The sequence below is a fragment of the Salvelinus alpinus genome, chromosome 12 (assembly GCF_045679555.1).
Source record: "Salvelinus alpinus chromosome 12, SLU_Salpinus.1, whole genome shotgun sequence".
NCBI classification, from domain to species: Eukaryota; Metazoa; Chordata; class Actinopteri; order Salmoniformes; family Salmonidae; genus Salvelinus; species Salvelinus alpinus.
The window spans coordinates 34,756,800-34,777,059 of NC_092097.1; the positions used below are offsets into that span (position 1 = coordinate 34,756,800).

General features: G+C 41.6%; 1 protein-coding gene across 3 annotated transcripts in view; it reads right to left on the minus strand.

Moving 5' to 3' along the window:
- LOC139535978 (RNA-binding protein Musashi homolog 1-like) overlaps positions 1–20,260 on the minus strand; it is a 39,039-nt gene extending 18,779 nt beyond the window's left edge. For 2 of the 3 annotated variants that reach the window (XM_071336011.1, XM_071336010.1), the window contains exons 1-6: positions 20,113–20,260; positions 19,609–19,649; positions 18,703–18,784; positions 18,484–18,568; positions 1,982–2,023; positions 1,455–1,547 (exon numbers count right to left, since the gene is read on the minus strand). In XM_071336011.1, coding sequence (XP_071192112.1) covers positions 1,455–1,547; positions 1,982–2,023; positions 18,484–18,568; positions 18,703–18,784; positions 19,609–19,649; positions 20,113–20,174 — 405 coding nt within the window. In that variant the 5' untranslated portion in view covers positions 20,175–20,260. Of the gene's footprint in view, positions 1–1,454; positions 1,548–1,981; positions 2,024–18,483; positions 18,569–18,702; positions 18,785–19,608; positions 19,650–19,814; positions 20,080–20,112 lie in introns of those variants that run through there. The other variant, XM_071336012.1, reaches the window with a different exon arrangement.

A 20,260-nucleotide genomic window follows, 5' to 3' on the forward strand; every position in this document is an offset into this window, starting at 1 on the left:
TTCTCTCCCTAACACCTCTCCACTCGTTCTCTCCCTAACACCTCTCCACTCGTTCTCTCCCTAACACCTCTTCACTCGTTCTCTCCCTAACACCTCTCCACTCGTTCTCTCCCTAACACCTCTCCACTCGTTCTCTCCCTAACACCTCTCCACCTCTTCACTCGTTCTCTCCCTAACACCTCTCCACCTCTTCACTCGTTCTCTCCCTAACACCTCTTTACTCGTTCTCTCCCTAACACCTCTTTACTCGTTCTCTCCCTAACACCTCTCCACTCGTTCTCTCCCTAACACCTCTCCACTCGTTCTCTCCCTAACACCTCTCCACCTCTTCCTTCCCACTGATTCAAGACTGTTTGTCAACTTTCTTTACATCTGTTCCACTTGTCATCCCTTTATGACACTTGTTCTTCAGCCTATTTGGAACTTCGCATACATTTGAGTGAGAGTTGGGTATTCTCATACATGTCTGTGTTCCTCTTCTCTCCTGCAGCTTGAAAACACTTCCCTTCTGAGTACCCCAACCTCTCTCCAGGGGGTGCCCCTCTTTCTCCCCCTTCCCTCTTTCTCTCTCTCTATCCACTCCTCTGTCATCCCAGCATGAGTTTGCCTTTCACTGCATCTCATTCAAATAGGCTTAACTGGCTTGAAGAAAAATTGAACAGCCGAAGCAACTCAAACAACAGTAACGGGAGAAAAATGGAAGACAGAAGTGCTAATATCTATCAGAATGCCTTTTGACAGTAAATATCAAACATAATGTTGTTGTGTTTCCTCTTTTGAGATCCCTCTCTCCCTCGTCTCCTTCCTCCCTTTCAACTGTTCTCTGAAATTAGCCACGCTTACCCTGTCTCTAACCCAAATGTGGAATAAGAGAAAAAGAGAGAGAAAATAGAGAAACAGGGAGACAAATAGACTGAGAAAACATGAGATATAGAGTGATGGGGGGAGAACTGGAGAACTACTACTGATTCAATATATACATGTAGTACAGGGATGGGCAACTGATGGGGTGGGGACCACCAAAAAATGTTGTACAGCTAATTTCCTGCCATTCTAAACATTTTGCCATAGGGTGGAAAGAAGTGTTTTCAGTTTTTAATATGATATTTGAATGACACTGACTAACAAAATCAATGAGGGCCTGCCGGGCTCTAATTTGACCTTGATTACTACAAGTTTAAATAGCTGGCCAATCTAAAAAACTTTAGCTGACATGGGTTAATTGAGTGACTATCAGGGACTGACATAACAAGAGAAAACCCATTGATGGACAAACACATTTCGAAATTGCACCTTGGTCTACTATTCTACCTCACAACAGTAAGTTGAGTTCCCCAAAAAATCAACATTTTATCTGAGGGCCTTCAAATGGTGGCCTGTCTGCATGCGGCCCGCCAGTTCCCGATCGCTGATCATGTCAACAAACGTGCCTTAAGACAGTGTGTCACATTTACCTTTCCAAACTGGTCAAAGTACTGCTTGACGTCTTCGATGGTTGTGTTCACAGAGAGACCTCCCACAAATATCTTCTTTGTCCTGGTCACCAGCTGACAACACAGGGGAAGAGGACACACAATCATTAACACACAGCAAATTGAAAAGGTAGATGTTTCAGATAATAAAGCTCTAAGATGTTAAGCAGTAAAAAAATATCTAGGGCGGGGGTTGCCAGGCACTCGGAAAAGCATAGTACAGTAATAACACAATTCATTTGACCCAGTGTGTGACTGTGTGTATGAGTGTGTATGTGTGCATGAGTCTTTAGGCTGGTAGAGCCACCCCGTTTCTTATGTATCGGGGTCATATACAGGTCGGATGAGGTTGGGGGTAAGGGAGGACGGAGGATTGCTGCCCCTTCATCATGTGAACGTAATATAGGAACATAATCTGGTGCGTTAGGCAGGCCTCCCCTGATGGTACATGGCGGCTGTGACGTCACCTTGGCGTCTAGGAGTTAACCCTGTCAGGGATGAGAACTCACCTTGGGCTGGGCTCTACGAGGAAACGCCACCTTGGGATCAATCTGGAAAGAGAGGGCGATAGAGAGAGCAAGGGAGAGACGATGTGTTAGAAACAGATGGAGAAAAACATTTAGAGACCATACTGGTAATGGTGACTCAAAGTTCAAGACAATGGTCCACAAACTTGAATGATACAAACGTTATGATACAAAGCTTTTCTGGTATTTGAAAGGTATTACATTCCATTTCTATGACAATCCCCAACCTGTGATACACTGGAATTATATGACTTTATCCAATGTAGTGGCAGACTGCATACCACCAGCCTGGTCCCAGATCTGCTTGTTCTGTCTGGCAAACTCCTATGGTCACGCCATATGAGTTGGCAAGACAGCAAGAACAGATCTAGGACCAGGCTAGCATACCACAGTATAATACTCTACAATAGCAAAACAACACTTTAAATTCACACAGTATATCAATGAATAGACTCATGTTGACAGTGAGTACTTGTGGAAAACACTGTTTGAACCGAGAAAAAAGCTTCTGTGCAAATCAGAGCATTGTATGCCGTGGAGGATTTGCATAAAGGCTCAGGTTTTCAAGTCAAATCAGGGGCCGCGGTCGTGTGAGGCTCTGTTGGTATGAGCATTGGTCTAGGAATGGCAGGGTTATGGGTTCCATTCATGCTGGGGTTACATACTACTAAAATCTACACTGACTGTACAAAACATTAGGAAAGTGCTTTTGAACAGGGTATGGTAGTAGATGCTAGGTGCAACGGTTTGAGTGTGTCAAGAACTGCAACTCTGCTGGGTTTCTCACGCTCAACAGTTACCTGTGTGTATCATTAATGGTCGTCCACTCAAAGGACATCCAGCCAACTTGACATAACTGTGGGAAGCATTGGGAGTCAACATGGGCCAGCATTCCTTGTGGAACGCTTTCGACACCGTGTAGCGTCCATGCCCGACGAATTGAGACTGTTCTGGGGCCAAAAGGGGTGCAACTCAATATTAGGAAGGTGTTCTTAATGTTTTGTACACTCAGTGTATGTACTCACTCTACTTTAAGTCACTCTGGATAAAAGCATCTGCTAAATGACACATTAATGGCTGATGTTTGAGTGAGACAGAGGGCTCCTCCTCACCCCATGGTGTAGGATGGAGAGGAGGGGAGGACTGTCATCTCTGGCTGCCTTCAGAGTGACAGAGGGTACTGTTGACGACGGAAGGGGACTACATAGCATGACTACGTTGGCAGGTGTGGCACAACAGCTCTTGTCGAGTGTTGAGCATCTGGAACTTTTCAAATTGTGCTTCTCATTTACTCCGTATGCCAGGAAGAAACCATGAATTCTACTGATGATCTCACACTTGTCGCTCGATACATATGCCTAATGACACTTGACTGAATTGGCCCTTGTGGCAGAGTGATCACACCATGATACAAACAATAATTTTGGGGGTCAAACAAGAGCCTGATCTTCCCAATAGTTTAGTGCCATTATATTTCAAAACATTCCTATCAAGCATGTTCATGTTCCCTCTAGTGCTCATGAATCAGTAAAACAAAGCATGTTTGTCATAAAGATAGAAAAACGCAACAAAGACGAAAGGACCGACACCCCTAACTAAGTATTGGACCTAAAGTATCGACTACTAGAGTTGTGCTATAAGCTACATAGGCCACATCTTGCCATGCTGTTTCGTATCATTACATTATAAAGACATGACAGGGTACAGATCTACAGCACCTAGAATGAAGCAGAAAGCAGGTATATATAGGTATCGATAGTACAGTGAATGTGGGCCTACATGGGAAACTATAGGAAACTATTTTAGTTTAGCCCAAATCGGTCTATTCCACAAACCAGGAGCAATTTCCCAACTAACATCCATAAATATTCAGAAACATGTCCTTGATCGCAAATAACAACTTAAAATGGCAATGGTATAACTGACATAATAACATATTCTACGTTATAAAGCAGAGAATGATAGTAATAAAGTTATAACTGAGCTTAAAAATGTTAGCCGGCCAACTTCTTGATTTGTGACATACATCCCAGGTGGATACTAGAGAGCAGAGAAGGATCCCATCAAGCCAGAGCCTATTGGTTGAGTGCTTTATGTTAAAGGATTACAAATCAAATCAAATTTTATTTGTCATATGTGCCAAATACAACAGGTGTAGACCTTACAATGAAATGCTTACTCACAGCCCTTAACCAACAATGCATTTTTAAGGAAAATACCCCAAAAATTAAGAAATAAAGTAATAAATAATGAATACTTTGAGACTATGGCAACGAGGCCCTTTATCTACTTCCCCAGAGTTAGATTAATTTATGGATACCCATTTCATTGTCTCTGTGTCCAGTATGAAGGAATGACTGGAAGTCTATCTGCTAGCATGATAGGAGTCTAGTCCCTTTAAGACTAGACTACATCCGATAGTCACTTCAAACTGCCAAACCTATCCAGATATGTTTAAAACTGAAACAAACAAACAAAGTGAAGGCATTACAAATCATCATTAGCACCCGGTTGCTAACACATGTCGCGAAGGCAGAGAACAACATAAAAAGTTGTAGTCTTACAACATTCACATTATACTCTCACAGCACTACTGTTATTTTCACCTTATGTTTTTTTTTCTTTTCGGATCGGGATGGGGAAGAGATAGAATGAAAGCAAGAATGAACTGAATAAACAGTCAAAACTAGGGTGGCAGGTAGTCTATTGGTAGCCTAGTGGTTAAGGGATACTTTGGGATGTTGGCAATGAGGCCTGTTATCGACAGATGAACTCGTAGATACAATTTTTATGTCTTGAAAGAAGTTAGAGGTAGTTCGGCGAGCCAATGCTAACTAGCGTTAGCGCAATGATTGTAAGTCTATGGGTATGACTTCCAGTTATTGCGCTAACGCTAGTTAGCAACTTCCTTCAAACTACACACGGAGACAAAAGTTATCCCCAAGTTCATCAGACTCTGTGGATGTAGATAAATGTCCGTATTGCTTTAAGTATCCCTTTAAGAGCTTTGGGCAAGAAACCGAAACGTCGCAGGTTCAAATCCCCGAGCCGACTAGGTGAAAAATCTGTGCCCTTGAGCAAGGCACTTTACCCTAATTGCTCTTGTAAGTCGCTCTGGATAAGAGTGTCTGCTAAACTAAAATGTAAATGTAAACCGAAGGGGAGGGTGAAAAGGAAGGAAAGAGAAAGGGAGATAGGCCTAGATCGAGGAAGAGATGAAAAGATGTGAGAAAAGGGGAAAGAGAAAGCGTGGCCATTCAAAACAAAATCTCCCCAGTTTGTGTGCAGGGAGTCCTGGCCCAGAAGGCAGCCCTTCTGATTTCATTAATTAACAGGACAAAGGGAGGAAAAAACAGATGGGCCCACAGAGGAACAGGGGATGGGCCCACAGAGGAACAGGGGACACCCCACACACTCATTGTGCGGTTAAACACCTAAAACACGCACACCCACACAATATGCTCCACCAAATCACTGCTTTTTCTAACACTCTCATTCACAAAATGTTTGCGAGGAAAACACACACAAATAGTTAACGAAAATGTGCTATCCTATCATCTCATAATTCAAGACATTATAAAATCTGTTTAGAAACAGCCATAACAAGACGTTTGGAAGGTGGCTAGGCTATTGTACCACTCGGTGGACAGCAATTGGATTTGGGTCTGGGCTAGTTGAGTCAATCTGCACAGCTGAACAATGGCAGAGTAATTAGTTAGGGAAGAAGTCACCCTACCCCTAAGACCCAGCTAGGACAACCTGTGTGTGTGTGTGTGTGTGTGTGTGTGTGACTTGATCAATTCCTTCAGGAGGGAAGATACACACTCAGGGATGATGCTATACTTCAGAAGAACCACTTTGTTTCCTTCAATCCGATTAGGTTCCTTTCAGATCCATACTAATTACAGACCAGGGCCTCCTTGTCTCTCTCTTCCTTTCCATCTTCTCCTCCATCCCCTTCTCGTCTCCTCTGCCCGTCACCACCAGAGAGCTAATCTCCACAGAGCCATGACCTGCGACATTGCTAACAGCTAATGTTAATGCTAACCTAGTTCTCACCCCATATTTAGAATTTTTAGGTCTCACCCCATATGGAGACCAATCACCCATCAGTAAACAGACACACAGCCAAATTCAATGATCAGATTTGCAAGCGTAGCAGATTTTGTCATCATGCTAAATCTCTTTGCTTGCTCTGAGTCCGGTAATGAGTTACAGTGATCCCTCGCCACTTCGCGGTTCACTTATCGCGGATTCGCTATTTCGCGGATTTTCATAATGCATTTTTTATTTTTTTTTGGTGCATTGTGCTCTGCATTCTGATTCGCTAAAAACTCACTCCCGCTTCTTGTATCAAAACATGCTACGAATTGTGCTATCATTTTGTCGTCTCGTGCAGTTATGTGTACGTACATAAAACAGCTTGGCAAATTTACATTAAGTTGGCCAGGAAGGAAGGAAGGACTAACGCTTGGTCGCTTAGCAACCATGGTGCGAATGGCCACTGAACTTAAGCGAGTAGCTGAGGAATGGGACCCTTTGATGAGCCGTTCATTACAGTTCTCCAACGTAATCGATGGTGGCATGTCGGTGTACAAGGATCTTTTTGCAAAGAAGAAAAAAGAGCGACAACAGCTGCCTATCACTATGCTCTTCTCCCGAACAAACACACCTGCACCGCGGGCTTCAGAAGAAGAGAACACTGCAGAGCGCAGTCAGGATGCAGCGGCCCAGTCTGAAGAGCAGTGAAACGGCCTACACGTGAGTCACTGTATTTGTATACATGTAATAGTTGCTAATTGTAAAAAAAAAAAGAAGTTTTCTATTTCGCGGATTTCACTTATCGCGGGTCATTTTCGGAACGTAACCCCCGCGATAAACGAGGGATTACTGTATACCCTTGTGACAAAAACATTTAATAGCCTTTTCTTGGTGAGGCATCTCAGCATTGCTAGCTAACTTTAACCAGGCCTGTGGCATTTTTTAAAATTGAACTTGGCAAGTCAGTTAAGAACAAATTCTTATTTACAATGACGGCCTACACCGGCCAAACCCGGACAACACTGGGCCAATTGTGCGCCACCTTATGGGACTCGCAATCACGGCCGGTTGTGATACAGCCTGGATCCGAACCAGGGTGTCTGTAGTGACACCTCTAGCACTGAGATGCAGTGCCTTAGACTGCTGCGTCACTCGGGAGCAGCGGTCATCACTAAACTGCTCTAGAATTACTAACATCAGTAGACTGTCCATTCATGTATGTATTAGAATGTCACGTTCCTGACCTGTTTTCCTTTGTCTTGTATTTATTTTAGTTGGTCAGGTCGTGAGTTGGGTGGGTTTGTCTATGGTTGATTTTCTATGTTGGGATTTTTGTGTTCGGCCTGGTATGATTCTCAATCAGAGGCAGCTGTCAATCGTTGTCCCTGCTTGAGAATCATACTTAGGCAGACTGGGTTTCACGTGTGTTTTGTGGGTGTTTGTTTCCGTGTTTGTGTTTTCACCACACTGTCACGTTCCTGACCTGTTTTCCTTTGTTTTGTATTTGTTTTAGTTGGTCAGGGCGTGAGTTGGGTGGGTTGGTCTAGGTTTGATTTTCTGTGTTGGGATTTTGTGTTCGGCCTGGTATGATTCTCAATCAGAGACAGCTGTCAATCGTTGTCCCTGATTGAGAATCATACTTAGGCAGCCTGGGTTTCACCTGTGTTTTGTGGGTGTTTGTTCCTGTGTCAGTGTTTGGGCCACACAGGACTGTTTCGGGATAGTCACGTTTGTTGGTTTTTGTATTTTGTAGTGTTTGTTGTTTTTCCATTAAATAATGAACTCTTACCAATCCGCATCTTGGTCCGATCCATGCTCCTCCTCGTCTGAGGAGGAGAACGACTACGACAGCCGTTACACACACGGTACTGTATAGGTTTCTGCACTTCGTTTATTTGTTTTTGTAATTCCGTGTTCAAGTTTCGTTATAATAAACCATCATGAACACTAACCACTCTGCGTATTGGTCCGATCCGTCTCGCCTCTCCTCGTCCGAGGAGGAAGAATATGACTACGTTACATAGAATCAGTAAATACATGTATGTATAAAGCATTGTTAGTAATCGGGCCAGTAATCTGCCTAAATGATAATCAACATAATTGTGTATTAATCTAATGCAATGGTAAACTACATGTAATAGTAACGTTTATGGGCAGTTTATGACCAAATCAAATCAAACTTTATTTGTCACATGCACCGAATACAACAAGTGTAGGCAGACCTTACTGTGAAATACTTACTTACAAGCCCTTAACCAGACCTTCAAATATGATATTAAAGTGTAACCAAAGTCATTTCTCCTTCTCACACTCTTCATGAGGTATATTTAACGCAGCAGGATTAACATACCTAATAAACTGATTGGTTTACTTAGCTGTGTTGTGCTAGAACATCAACAAAAAATTGTGTGGGCTTGGAATTTGACTACGTGCTTTGGAAATCCATGCAATCCAAACTTACTTTGTACTAGTGACGACGATTTGATGTGCTAAAGTCTATTAGTAATAGACTATATTTGTTTTGCATAGTCAAAATGGGACCAGGGTCGTGTTCATTAGGCATCAACTGGAAGAAAAATGACAGGACTACCCAGACTAGTCCAATAAGAAAGACTAATTTCCATTTTCCGGTACAAAATGTTTTCCCATTAGGTGCACTAATAAAAAACGACCCTGGATAGTCCTACTGCAGACCAGGAAAAAACACAGGTCCTCTTTTCTATGCACTACATCACACTACTGCCCTGTGTCGAAGTCCTCTGAAGCAGCCAAACAAGTAGAACTCTGTCTTCATGTCAAAACATCAACAATATGCATCGCTCATAAAAACGTATTCAATTGGTCAATAGTGTCATTGTCAATAACAACATGATAGTCGTCTAGATGTTGGCTTCTGAGGGCCGAGGCCTAACTTGAGATATGGGCGAATAACTCAAATTTTCATGCAAAACTACCCATGACATCTCTGCATGATGTAGCCCTTTCCTGCAGTCAGTGACCAAAAGCGCCCTCTTTGGCCTCATGGGTGGAATGCAAACTCAAAATTGAATCAATTTCAACTCTATACCTGACATGGTACATACAGGTGGCTTCTTTTTTTAAAGCACATAACCATGTTTGTAAGGTGTAGGTATCCGCCTTTCCCTTTCCTTTATATGATTAGACTGTGCTATGTTTTTTATCTGAATATTACAATTAGTAACACAGACTTTCCTAATCACGTAGTTGGCAAAAATACATCACATCTCTTCTATTTGTCCCCACCTCTTTGATTTTATAGTGTCAAGCGTATTGTCACTGCTTTTCAAAGTGCTTAAACTTGCCCCCATTCCTACTACCCAACCCCTCTCATTCACCTTGGCCTTTCACTCACTTTCTCTCTGTTACTTTCTCACCCTCCATGGGGTTAGCATAGAAAAAGACACTCAAAGCATGGAACATTCTTCCTAATTCCAGAAAGGAATTTCACTCTCCTTCTCATCTCATGCTGGTCAAACAATAGCCATCCACAAGGGAGAGAGGGAAAAACGGTTTGGAGGGAGAGGGGGGGGGGGTGTTCGAGAGGTAAAAGTGCACAAGGAAAGTAGAAGAGATGGTACAAAAAGAGGACAGGTTGAAATAGGTGATTAGATAGGCAGAGAGAAGGTGAGGGGCATTGAGAAGTTGAAAAATATGGACGAGTCAGATAGAGAGAGAAAGCACGAGAGAGAGAAATGTTTGATGTAGATTGTAAAATTATGAGAAAAAAACTTAGAACACTATCCAACCAAAAGCACTGAGACCCAAATAATGGTGAATTATGCCTTCGTTACTGTGAGACGTTAAAACTCTATAAACGTACACTCAGAACCAAAAAAGCACAGTACAACAGCAAGCAGCTGACACTAATTGATGAGTCCATAAACACAAACATCCTCTGGCAAAATTGGAAAAAACTTAAAAATCGAAACAAGAGGAATTAGCGATACAAAATGGTGACATATGGACAAGCCATTTTAAAACACTCTACAACACCGTTCAAATTGACACAAACGCAGAACAATGCCAAATTCACGAGAAGTTGAATGGTTTAGAAAAAGCTATAAAGGACAATCAAAATCCATTGGACTCCCCAATTACTGACCAGGAGCTCTATAAGAAACTTCAGGCCCTCAAATTTAAAAAAGCATGTGGACCTGATGGCATCCTAAATGAGATGCTCAAACTCACTAGTGCAAAATGTCAATTGGCTATATTAAAACGGTTTAATTTGATTCTGAGTGTAGGTTACTTCCCTGACATCTGGAATCAAGTACTCATAACCCCAATCTTTAAGAACGGAGACAATTTGACCCTAACAATTACAGAGGCATTTGTGTGAACAGTAACCTGGGGAAGGTTTTCTGTAGTATTATAAATGTAAGAGTTCTAAACTTGCTAAATAAGCACAATGTCTTGAGTAAAAGCCAAATTGGATTTATAGCAAAACATCGCACGACTGATCATATTTACACTCTACACACCCTGATAGATAAACATGTCCACGAAAATAATACCAAAATATATGCTCGCTATATCTACGTCCAAAAAGCATTTGATTCTATTTGTCATACAGGACTGTTCTACAAAGTTATTGAAAGTGGTGTAGACGGTAAAACATATGACATAATTAAATCAATGTTTAAATGTTAAATGTTTAATCAGTACTACTGCTAGAGTAGTACTGCCAGACCTAGGCCCTGGCAGTAAACCCCAAAAATAATGATTTTCCAGAGAAGATACAGATCTCAGGGAATTAGACCAAAGTCCTCAATTGGTACAAAATATAGAGTACTGCACACACTACAATTACTTAGGTTTAAAAATAATCTCAACTGGACACCTTTATGAGGCAGTGAATGAACTGAGAGAGAAAGCATCCAGGGCATTCTACGCCATTAAAAAACAAATTCAAATTGAAATACCTATTAAAATTTGGCTAAAACTAATTGAATGTGTCATTGAACCAATTGCACATTATGGCAGTGAGGTGTGGTGTCCACTTGCAAAACAAGATTTCATCAAATGGGACAAACATCCCATTGAAATCATGCATGCAGAGTTCTGTAAGATTCTCCTACATGTCCAGAAGAAAACTACAAACAATGCATGCAGGGCAGATTTAGGCCAATATCCACTAATAATAAAAACTCAAAAAAGAGCAATTAAGTTTTGGAAACATCTAAAATACAGTGACCCCCTCTCATATCATTACCAAGCTCTGCAATGCCAAGAGCCGAGCAAAGAAAAGAGTCCACTCATTCAGCTGGTCCTGAGGCTGAGTTCACAAACCTGTTCTACTAACACACTGAAGCCTCAGGACCAGAACATCCAATCAATCAGAATAAACCAAATTACAACATAGTCAAAACAAAACTACATTGCTTATTGGGAAACACAAGCACAAAGCAAAATGCAGTGCTATCTGGCCCTAAATCGACAGTACACTGTGGCTAACTCTTTGACCATGGCTACTGATCAAAACCTTAGAAAAACCTTGACAAAGTACAGGCTCAGTGAGCCTTGTCATTGAAAAGGGTAGACACAGGAAAACCTGGATCCCTGTAAAGGAAAGGCTGTGCAACCACTGCACAACAGCAGAACCTGAGACAGAGTTGCATTCCCTGACAAAATGTCAAAAATATAAAACAATTTGAGAGTGTCATTTCCCCAAATTTGAAACCCTTATTCAAGGTTTCAAAGACCTCTCTGATGAGAGTAGGCTACCCGTCCTGTTGGGGGAGGACGCAGAGAGCTGTGGGTTGGCAGCGCACTACATTGCTGCCTGCCATAAGATGAGGGACAGTATCTGACACACCAATCAACCACATATCCTCTACTGTATGCTTATTGTTATTGTTCAATGTATGGTTATTTTGACCCTTGGTTATTGTTGTTACTGTTGTACCGTTGACAATTTTGATTCTTATTATTTATTCTTATATTCTTATATTTACAATTCTCATATTGTAAATATCCAAAGCAAGCTTTGGCAATATGTACATTGTTACATCATGCCAATAAAGCAAATTGAATTGAATTGAGAGAGACAGAGTAAGTGAGACGGGAACACCAAAATTGAGTACCTTTTTTTCCAATTACACAGAGACACAATTTATCCATTGACGTACTGTATGTGAAATCAGCACACCAGACATTTTCAGCACACCGAAACGTAACACGGTGAGCTGCACCAAAATATTGTTATAAATCAAAAATGGTGTCCCTGCCGTTCAACCCTCACCATGGCTACAACATTCTCCTTTCAGGGTGATATGTCCCAAACCCTGCTGTGATTTCAGAGGCTTGGCCTCCTCCTACCTATGGCCTAGCATTAGCATCACAGACGCCCCTCTCATTCTCAAACATTATGCGCTGCGTCATCCAGACACGGTAACTCAATGATTGACCATCACACTTTTACACACACACATCGACACAGTAGAGCCCGGGGTCGTCAAATGTCACCAAGCTCATCAGATATTCAAAGATCAGATTGAGAAACACGCACACACACTTCTGACAATACAAGGCCTACGGTCACTAGGATCCACAGAGATATCGCCATGACACCCAACCCACACATCTGCTCCTGATTTCAAACCATTTCTGAAGTGTAAAATACCTAGTCTGGGTACCTGTCTCTAACAATCGACTCGTTGTGTCATATGCCAAAGATATGTACAAGGAGTGGAATGTAATAGCTGAACAGAGACGGCAACCAGGCTATAAAATACCAACAGGGTTACACAAAAAACATTACCACCTCGATCAAGTAAACAACAAGATATAAATGGTGTGATCTATTTATAGGATAGTTAACGTAATAGTATTTTTATCTGTCTTGAACAGGTGATTCATTTTGAGTGGTGGTCGTATGAATACAACTCAAGGACTTCACAAACATACTCTATCCCTACCATGTTATGACAATGTGCTTACTGTATACACAAAACCCACTAATTTTACTGTAATTACTGTAGAATCTATAGACTGTAGCTATAACACCAGTGCATTTGCTTTGCAAAAAAATTATCATAGGCATATTATCACATCATAAAGGGGTACCCTTCTTGAAGAGGTGAATTGTAACTGAAAAAAAACGTTTTAGTTTAGTCAAAGTTATGTAACTAAGGACCTGTAAAACAAAAACCTATTGCCGTGTGGCTCAGTTGGTAGAGCATGGTGCTTCCAATGACAGGGTTGTGGGTTCAATTCCCATGTGGGGGGCAGTATAACAAAGCATGTACTCACTACTGTATGTTGCTCTGGGATAAGAACATCTGCTAAATGACAAAAATGTAAATACATTTGAAGTTGGAAGTTTACATACACTTAGGTTGGAGTCATTAAAACTCGTTTTTCAACCACTCCACAATTTTCTTGTTAACAAACTATAGTTGGGCAAGTCGGTTCGGACATCTACTTTGTGCATGACACAAGTAAATTTTCCAACAATTGTTTACAGACAGATTATTTCACTTATAATTCACTGTATCACAATTCCAGTGGGTCAGAAGTTTACATGCACTAAGTTGACTGTGCCTTTAAACAGCTTGGAAAATTCCAGAAAATGTTGTCATAGAAGCTTCTGACAGGCTAATTGACATCATTTGACTCAATTGGAGGTGTACCTGTGGATGTATTTCAAGGCCTACCTTCAAACTCAGTGCCTCTTTGCTTGACATCATGGGAAAATCAAAAGAAATCAGCCAAGACCCCAGAAAAAAAAATGCAGACCTCCACAAGTCTGGTTCATCCTTGGGAGCAATTTCCAAACGCCCTGAAGGTACCACGTTCATCTGTACAAACAATAGTACGCAAGTATAAACACCATGGGACCACACAGCCGTCATGCTGCTCAGGAAGGAGACACGTTTGGTCTCCTAGAGATGAACGTACTTTGGTGCGAAAAGTGCAAATCAATCTCAGAACAACAGCAAAGGACCCTGTGAAGATGCTGGAGGAAACAGGTACAAACGTATCTATATCCACAGTAAAACGAGTCCTATATCGACATAACCTGAAAGGCCGCTCAGCAAGGAAGAAGCCACTGCTCCAAAACAGCCATAAAAAAGCCAGACTACGGTTTGCAACTGCACATGGGGACAAAGATCGTACTTTTTGGAGAAATGTCCTCTGGTCTGATGAAACAAAAATAGAACTGTTTGGCCATAATGACCATCGTTACGTTTGGAGGAAAAAAGGAGAGGCTTGCAAGCCGAAGAACCCCATCCCAACCGTGAAGCACTGGGGTGGCAGCATCATGTTGTGGGGGTGCTTTACTGCAGGAGGGATGGGTGCACTTCACAAAATAGATGGCACCATGAGGTAGGAAAATTAAGTGGATATGTTTAAGCAACATCTCAAGACATCAGTCAGGAAGTTAAAGCTTGCTCGCAAATGGGTCTTCCAAATGGACAATGACCCAAAGCATACTTCCAAAGTTGTGGAAAATGGCTTACGGACAACATAGTCAAGGTATTGGTGTGGCCATCACAAAGCCCCGACCTCATCCTATAGAACATTTGTGAAAGCGTGAGCGAGCAAGGAGGCCTACAAACCTGACTCAGTTACACCAGCTCTGTCAGGAGGAATGGGTCAAAATTCACCAAACTTATTGTGGGAAGGTTGTGGAAGGCTACCTGAAACGTTTGACCCAAGTTAAACAATTTAAAGGCAATGCTACCAAATACTAATCGAGTGTATGTAAACTTCTGACGTACTGGGAATGTGATGAAAGAAATAAAAGCTGAAATAAATCATTCTCTCTATTATTCTGACATTTCACATTCTTAAAATAAAGTGGTGTTCCTGACTGACCTAAGACAGGGAATTTTTACTAGGATTAAATGTTAGGAATTGTGAAAAACTAAGTTGAAATGTATTTGGCTACGGTGTATGTAAACTTCCGACGTCAACTGTATGTCTTTATGACATAGTGGCTATTGTCCTTTGGGTGGCAGCAGTACATGCTGCATTGATCATGAAGACAAAAGTCCCAATAGGCTGTGTAGTCACCATAATGTCCCCTGTGGATGTGAATGATTTCACCCAGGGCAACAGACCTGCTTAATGTAACCACACCTGCCTTCTATCCAACCTCTCTCTCACCCTCCAGGGCCAGGCAGTGTGTGTTTGTGGTAATAGTAGTGTGTGCACATGTGAGAGTATGTATCGAGGGGTGGAGGATGGAGAAACACCCACACATCCATTGCTGACAAAGCTGTATGCAACACAAAGTCACACAGACACATATTCACACCTTGTATAGTCATTCAAATATTGATATTAGCAGCAATCAATCTTTGTGTTTGCCATCAACAACAAAGTGTTTAGACACAAGCTTCGTCAACGGTTACGTTACTGTGTGTGGCATTACCAGTCGGCTTCAAACACTACAGTGATTTCCATAGAATTAGAATGAATAGAACTGACATTTCCATTCAAGTAAACCAGTGTTGTGTTCGAGACCACCTAAAGCTAGACCGATTCAAGACCAAGACCGGAGTGTCTGGGGAGATAAATCTAGCTAGCTAAGTCAGCCATTGGCTAGGCCATCTGAAGCTAGATAGAAGGCATCTGCCATTCAACTGTATTAGGGCAACATTTTGGAGTGACAGTGGAATCAACCAATCACATTTTGACTTGTGGTGGGACCGTTTTCCAAAAATGTATGGAAACTTCTGCCTTCTCAAAGGCCAACAGTTCACTGTGCAATAGCGAGCAGTAGTTTTCCCACTGTCTAGCTAGCTATCTTCTGTTGTAGGCTAGTTTGCAGCGACTGCAACAGGTGTTATCAAAGAGGATATTGTTGCTAATTTGCTAGCTTCTCCCTTTTCAAGAATTATTTTCAACAGGAAGTTAAGTTTCAACTGATCATCATTTGGTGAGTGGAACTGTGTTTTTATTGCAGCTCGCTTGCTCTTGTTAGCCATTTCTTTGAAAATAACTTATGTGCGTAACATTGTTGCATTTAGTGTAGTGGTGCCTGGAGAGGTGGGTATACTCAAATTTTGCCAATCATTTCCCAATCGGCCAGTCCAGTAATTTCCCAAACGGCCTGTCTGTGTGAAAAATCCTATGTTTTTTTTTGGTTTTCCTATATATTTTAAAGATTTCCACTCTCTAAATCACACTTTTTTAAAACAGAAAAACAAAAGAAATGTGATGTGCAAGTACACAACAACGCTTAAACCACATCAGGAGACCCTTTTCGACATCTGGGAAACATACAGATATATATTTTTTGGGGGGTGGGGGGCGTATTGAGGAGTATTTATGTAATAATAATGTATTATTTTTCTGTTTTTGCTCAATCTTATTGGGTGGGCCAGGCTCCCCAGTGAGTGGGCCTGTGCCCACCCATGCCTACGCCCCTGATGCAAACAGGGAATGATGAGTGAATTGCGCATCACAAATAGCCTACTAACCAAGACTTCGGACCAACCTTTTTCAATACCTGGTTTGCATACCCATTGTTGCCTTAGTGAGCATTTACTGGTAGATATCATACGTTGAAACGTCTTTCCTACCCTACCGACTACCGATGTCATTATTCTGTGAACTGCTCCATGCCAAAGCCAGTTGAGCACTACACGCTCTTGTTGCCTGCAGATGATATTCTACTAAAACTAGGCTGTGTGCAGCACGCAGGTGAATATATTTGACGTGCTTTGTGATTGCGTAGGCTACTTTGTGCATGATTTATATATTGTACTACATCATTCATAAGTTGTATACCTCCACTATACTACTTTGATAAGCATCAGTGGGGAATAAGAAGTGAGTATATGCAATGCCCATTTAAAAAAAGTGGGTACACGGTGTATACCAGCGTATACACTCCACTACGCCACTGGCCCTTTGTGTTTTACAAAAAGTGCACTCTCCTACATGAGTGCGCTGGTATTACCGTTGCTGTCCTTTCAGCATCATGAACCTGCCACACACTGAATGTCCAATAGGTCCACCACTGAGCAAACATGTCTATACTAGATATAAAGACAGACGGTATTAATGTTTCAAGAAAGGAGTGTATATATTTGGCCTGGCAAAGTAGTTTTATGCGCTGACTGAATGAAAGCTGATAATGATGAGCTTTGTACTCCACTGGTCTCTGGAAGAAATTGCAAGTCCTCACTGTCCGAAACCGAGTCAAGGCAGAGTACAAATGTATTGGACACCGAGACCAGACTAAGACAAGACCGGTCTCGAGTACTACAACACTGAAGTCAACATAGCCCAGGGGTTCCCAAACTGTTTTGGCCCGCGACCCCATTTTGATATTTAAAATAAATTGCGGCCCCACCATGTAAAAAGGTGATGTAATCAACAGCCAATGTTAAATGTTTAATTGGGGCTATGAAAAGAACATAATCATTATTGATGTTATTTCCCCCCAGTCCGATTTATTTCTTGGTCTTGTCCACTCTGTTCTAATGAGTCCTGTGGTGGCTTGTGGGCATTGTAGAGGGAAACAGAAGACATGTACGTGTTTCTGAGAGTCTTATCTTTCAGTGATGGGGTCATAATATTTTGTAGCTTAAACCGTTCAAAACAGAGACACATTTGTAGGAAGAAAACAGAAACCGCTGTTTATTACATGGGAATCTTGCAGTTACCGGAGGTTACTGAAGTAACCGTGGTTCTATGAACTAGGGGCCTGCGTTTCTCTTGCAACCCCATATTCAAATCAGGCAACCCCACATGGGGTAGCAGGCCCTAGTTTGGGAAATGCTGACATAGCCAATTATATGGAATTTTTCCTTTTATAAAGAATTCTATGAAGTTATCACAGGCAAGGGGTTATAGGGCGGCGCACAATTGGCCCAGCGTAGTATGGGTTAGGGTTTGGCTGGGGTAGGCCTTCATTGTAAATAAGAATTTGTTCTTAACTGACTTGCCTAGTTAACGAAATAAAAAATAATATAAAGGACTGAACTCAAGACCTAGTTGACAACAATAGACCGCTTCAAGTTTTTGTAGGCTTAACTTAATCTAAACAGTTCTCTGATTTTGGTTAAACGTAATTGAAGAGTTTTACGAACTCACAGTGAGTCACAAGCCAATTTATGTTTCACAGCCCTAACATTGTTTTTGTCTAAAACGCTACTTTCTTTTTGGTGTGAGAGAGAGCTCAAGCCTCCTCCTCCCTGTCTCAGTCCCCAGGTAACCATGGCGATGAACAGCAAGAAAGAACCTTTCTTGTTGGCTGCCCTAAACCAGGATTTGGTTGTAGGGGAGGCTCCCATAGTATCTCCCAAACTTTTCTACCAGGGCCTACCTTTTCATTACATGGTATACAACATTATGGTATATATTATGTCATCCATATAAAATACATAGATGCATGTAGGCCTAATAATAAATGTACTGTTCTAAAATCAGATTAAATAAATATAAGGATGCCAGAATAAACTTACTGTTTTAGAATCCAGCTCATGTCTGTTTTGCGCCAAAACTTTATCCACACCAGCTTGGTCTATGTATGTGACAAACCCGAATCCCCTGAAGAAAAAACAATGCCTTTGAATTATAACAGGCTGACACAACAAAACACAACCTATCGCCCCGGCTATAAAGAAAATAAACCAATGAGCGCGCGCCTATGATAGGACTGTGAGGTGCGCACGCCTCCTTACCTTGATCTCTTCGTAACTGGATCTCGCATCACCATACACTCCTTCACCTCGCCGAATTTACAGAAGTATTCATTCAAACCCTCTGTAAAAAAAAATATATATATATGAAAGCGTCACAAAGACGAAATATTATTTAAATGTAGGCGATAATAGGGTATTTAAGACGACAGACAACGCAACTGAGCAAGACCACGTTGTTTGTCGAAACGTCATTCATTGAAAGTAGGATAAGGGTAGTCTATTCAACTCATGGCTGTCTGGGTTGATAGCCCATGTTATAATATGTTGATACAACCATAGTTACTTCACAATTGTGATAACGTAGGGTATACAAATAAGCTGATTTGACTATAGACTATACTTTTAAAATCAACCAATAGGCAACACAGTTTACAAACAATTTGTTTTTGAAGAACACTGTATCCTATTGAATGAATGGCCTCAATGATGCTGTAATAAGCGAAACAACGCAATATCACAAACAAAAACACCCTCAAAGCTGCAAAAGGCACGACGTTCTCACCTGCTTCAATCAGATATCAAAAGAAAAAAACGTGTTCCATATGGTAACCAACCGCACAAATAACATTAAATAGTTTTAAACATTAAAATACTAGTCCTAATTTACAATGTTAATCCCATATCGTCTCGGCTGTTTAAATCTGCAGTCCAAATCCTGCGCTGCCTACTGATCCTAATTGAATGAAAGCTTTGATTTCTGCAGGATAGGCTATAAACTAAGAACAGTTTTTTTTTTACAAACTTCCGAGAGCTTCACATAGCCCACTCAACAACGTTAAGAATTGTTCTACACATAGTATATACAACGGGTAATAACACTAGACTAAATCAAAGCATTCTATTTGCATCCAGGGACTTTGAAAAGTCGCTCGCGGGACAGCTCACCTTGTGTTGTCTGCCAACTGAGACCCCCGATGAACATTTTGCTGAATGGGAGAGATAAAGGCGAGAGTAAGAACATATTACCGTAAAATAGACCTCAGACACTAAAACCAAACTGCAATTCATAGATTTATATACACAATAACTGAAATAAAGTAGAGTGGGAAAATCGGCCATGTTGTGAAGGCACGGGCCAGTAAAATGCTTACGAGAAAATACTGTAATCAAGTGCTCTCCAAATGGAAATAAAAAGTTGTTACAATAGTTATCTCCTCACTCAAAAGAAAAAAGAGAATAGGTATAGGGTCTTGTCCGGTTGAGCGGCACTGATACACGGTTGAGCGGACCACATTGGAGTGCACAGCACATCAGAACAAGCATGCCTGCCTGTCTTTTGTCTCCGCGCTCCGGTCGGCTCCACACAAACCAAACTCCACTATTATCTCTCATACATAGGGAGGAAGCAAGCAAGGCCAAGACGCTGGTGAGACGGCGCCGGAGATTTACCAAGGGTCGTGGGGGGAGTTGTCCACCGAGGACAGGCTGCTTTGGCTCCCTTCCGTATCCATTCCGTTCCTCTGTTCTCGACTATGAGGTGAGGAAAGGCAGTGAGTAACAGACTCAGTGTGGCGGAGGGGTGTGGGGGTGGTTTGTC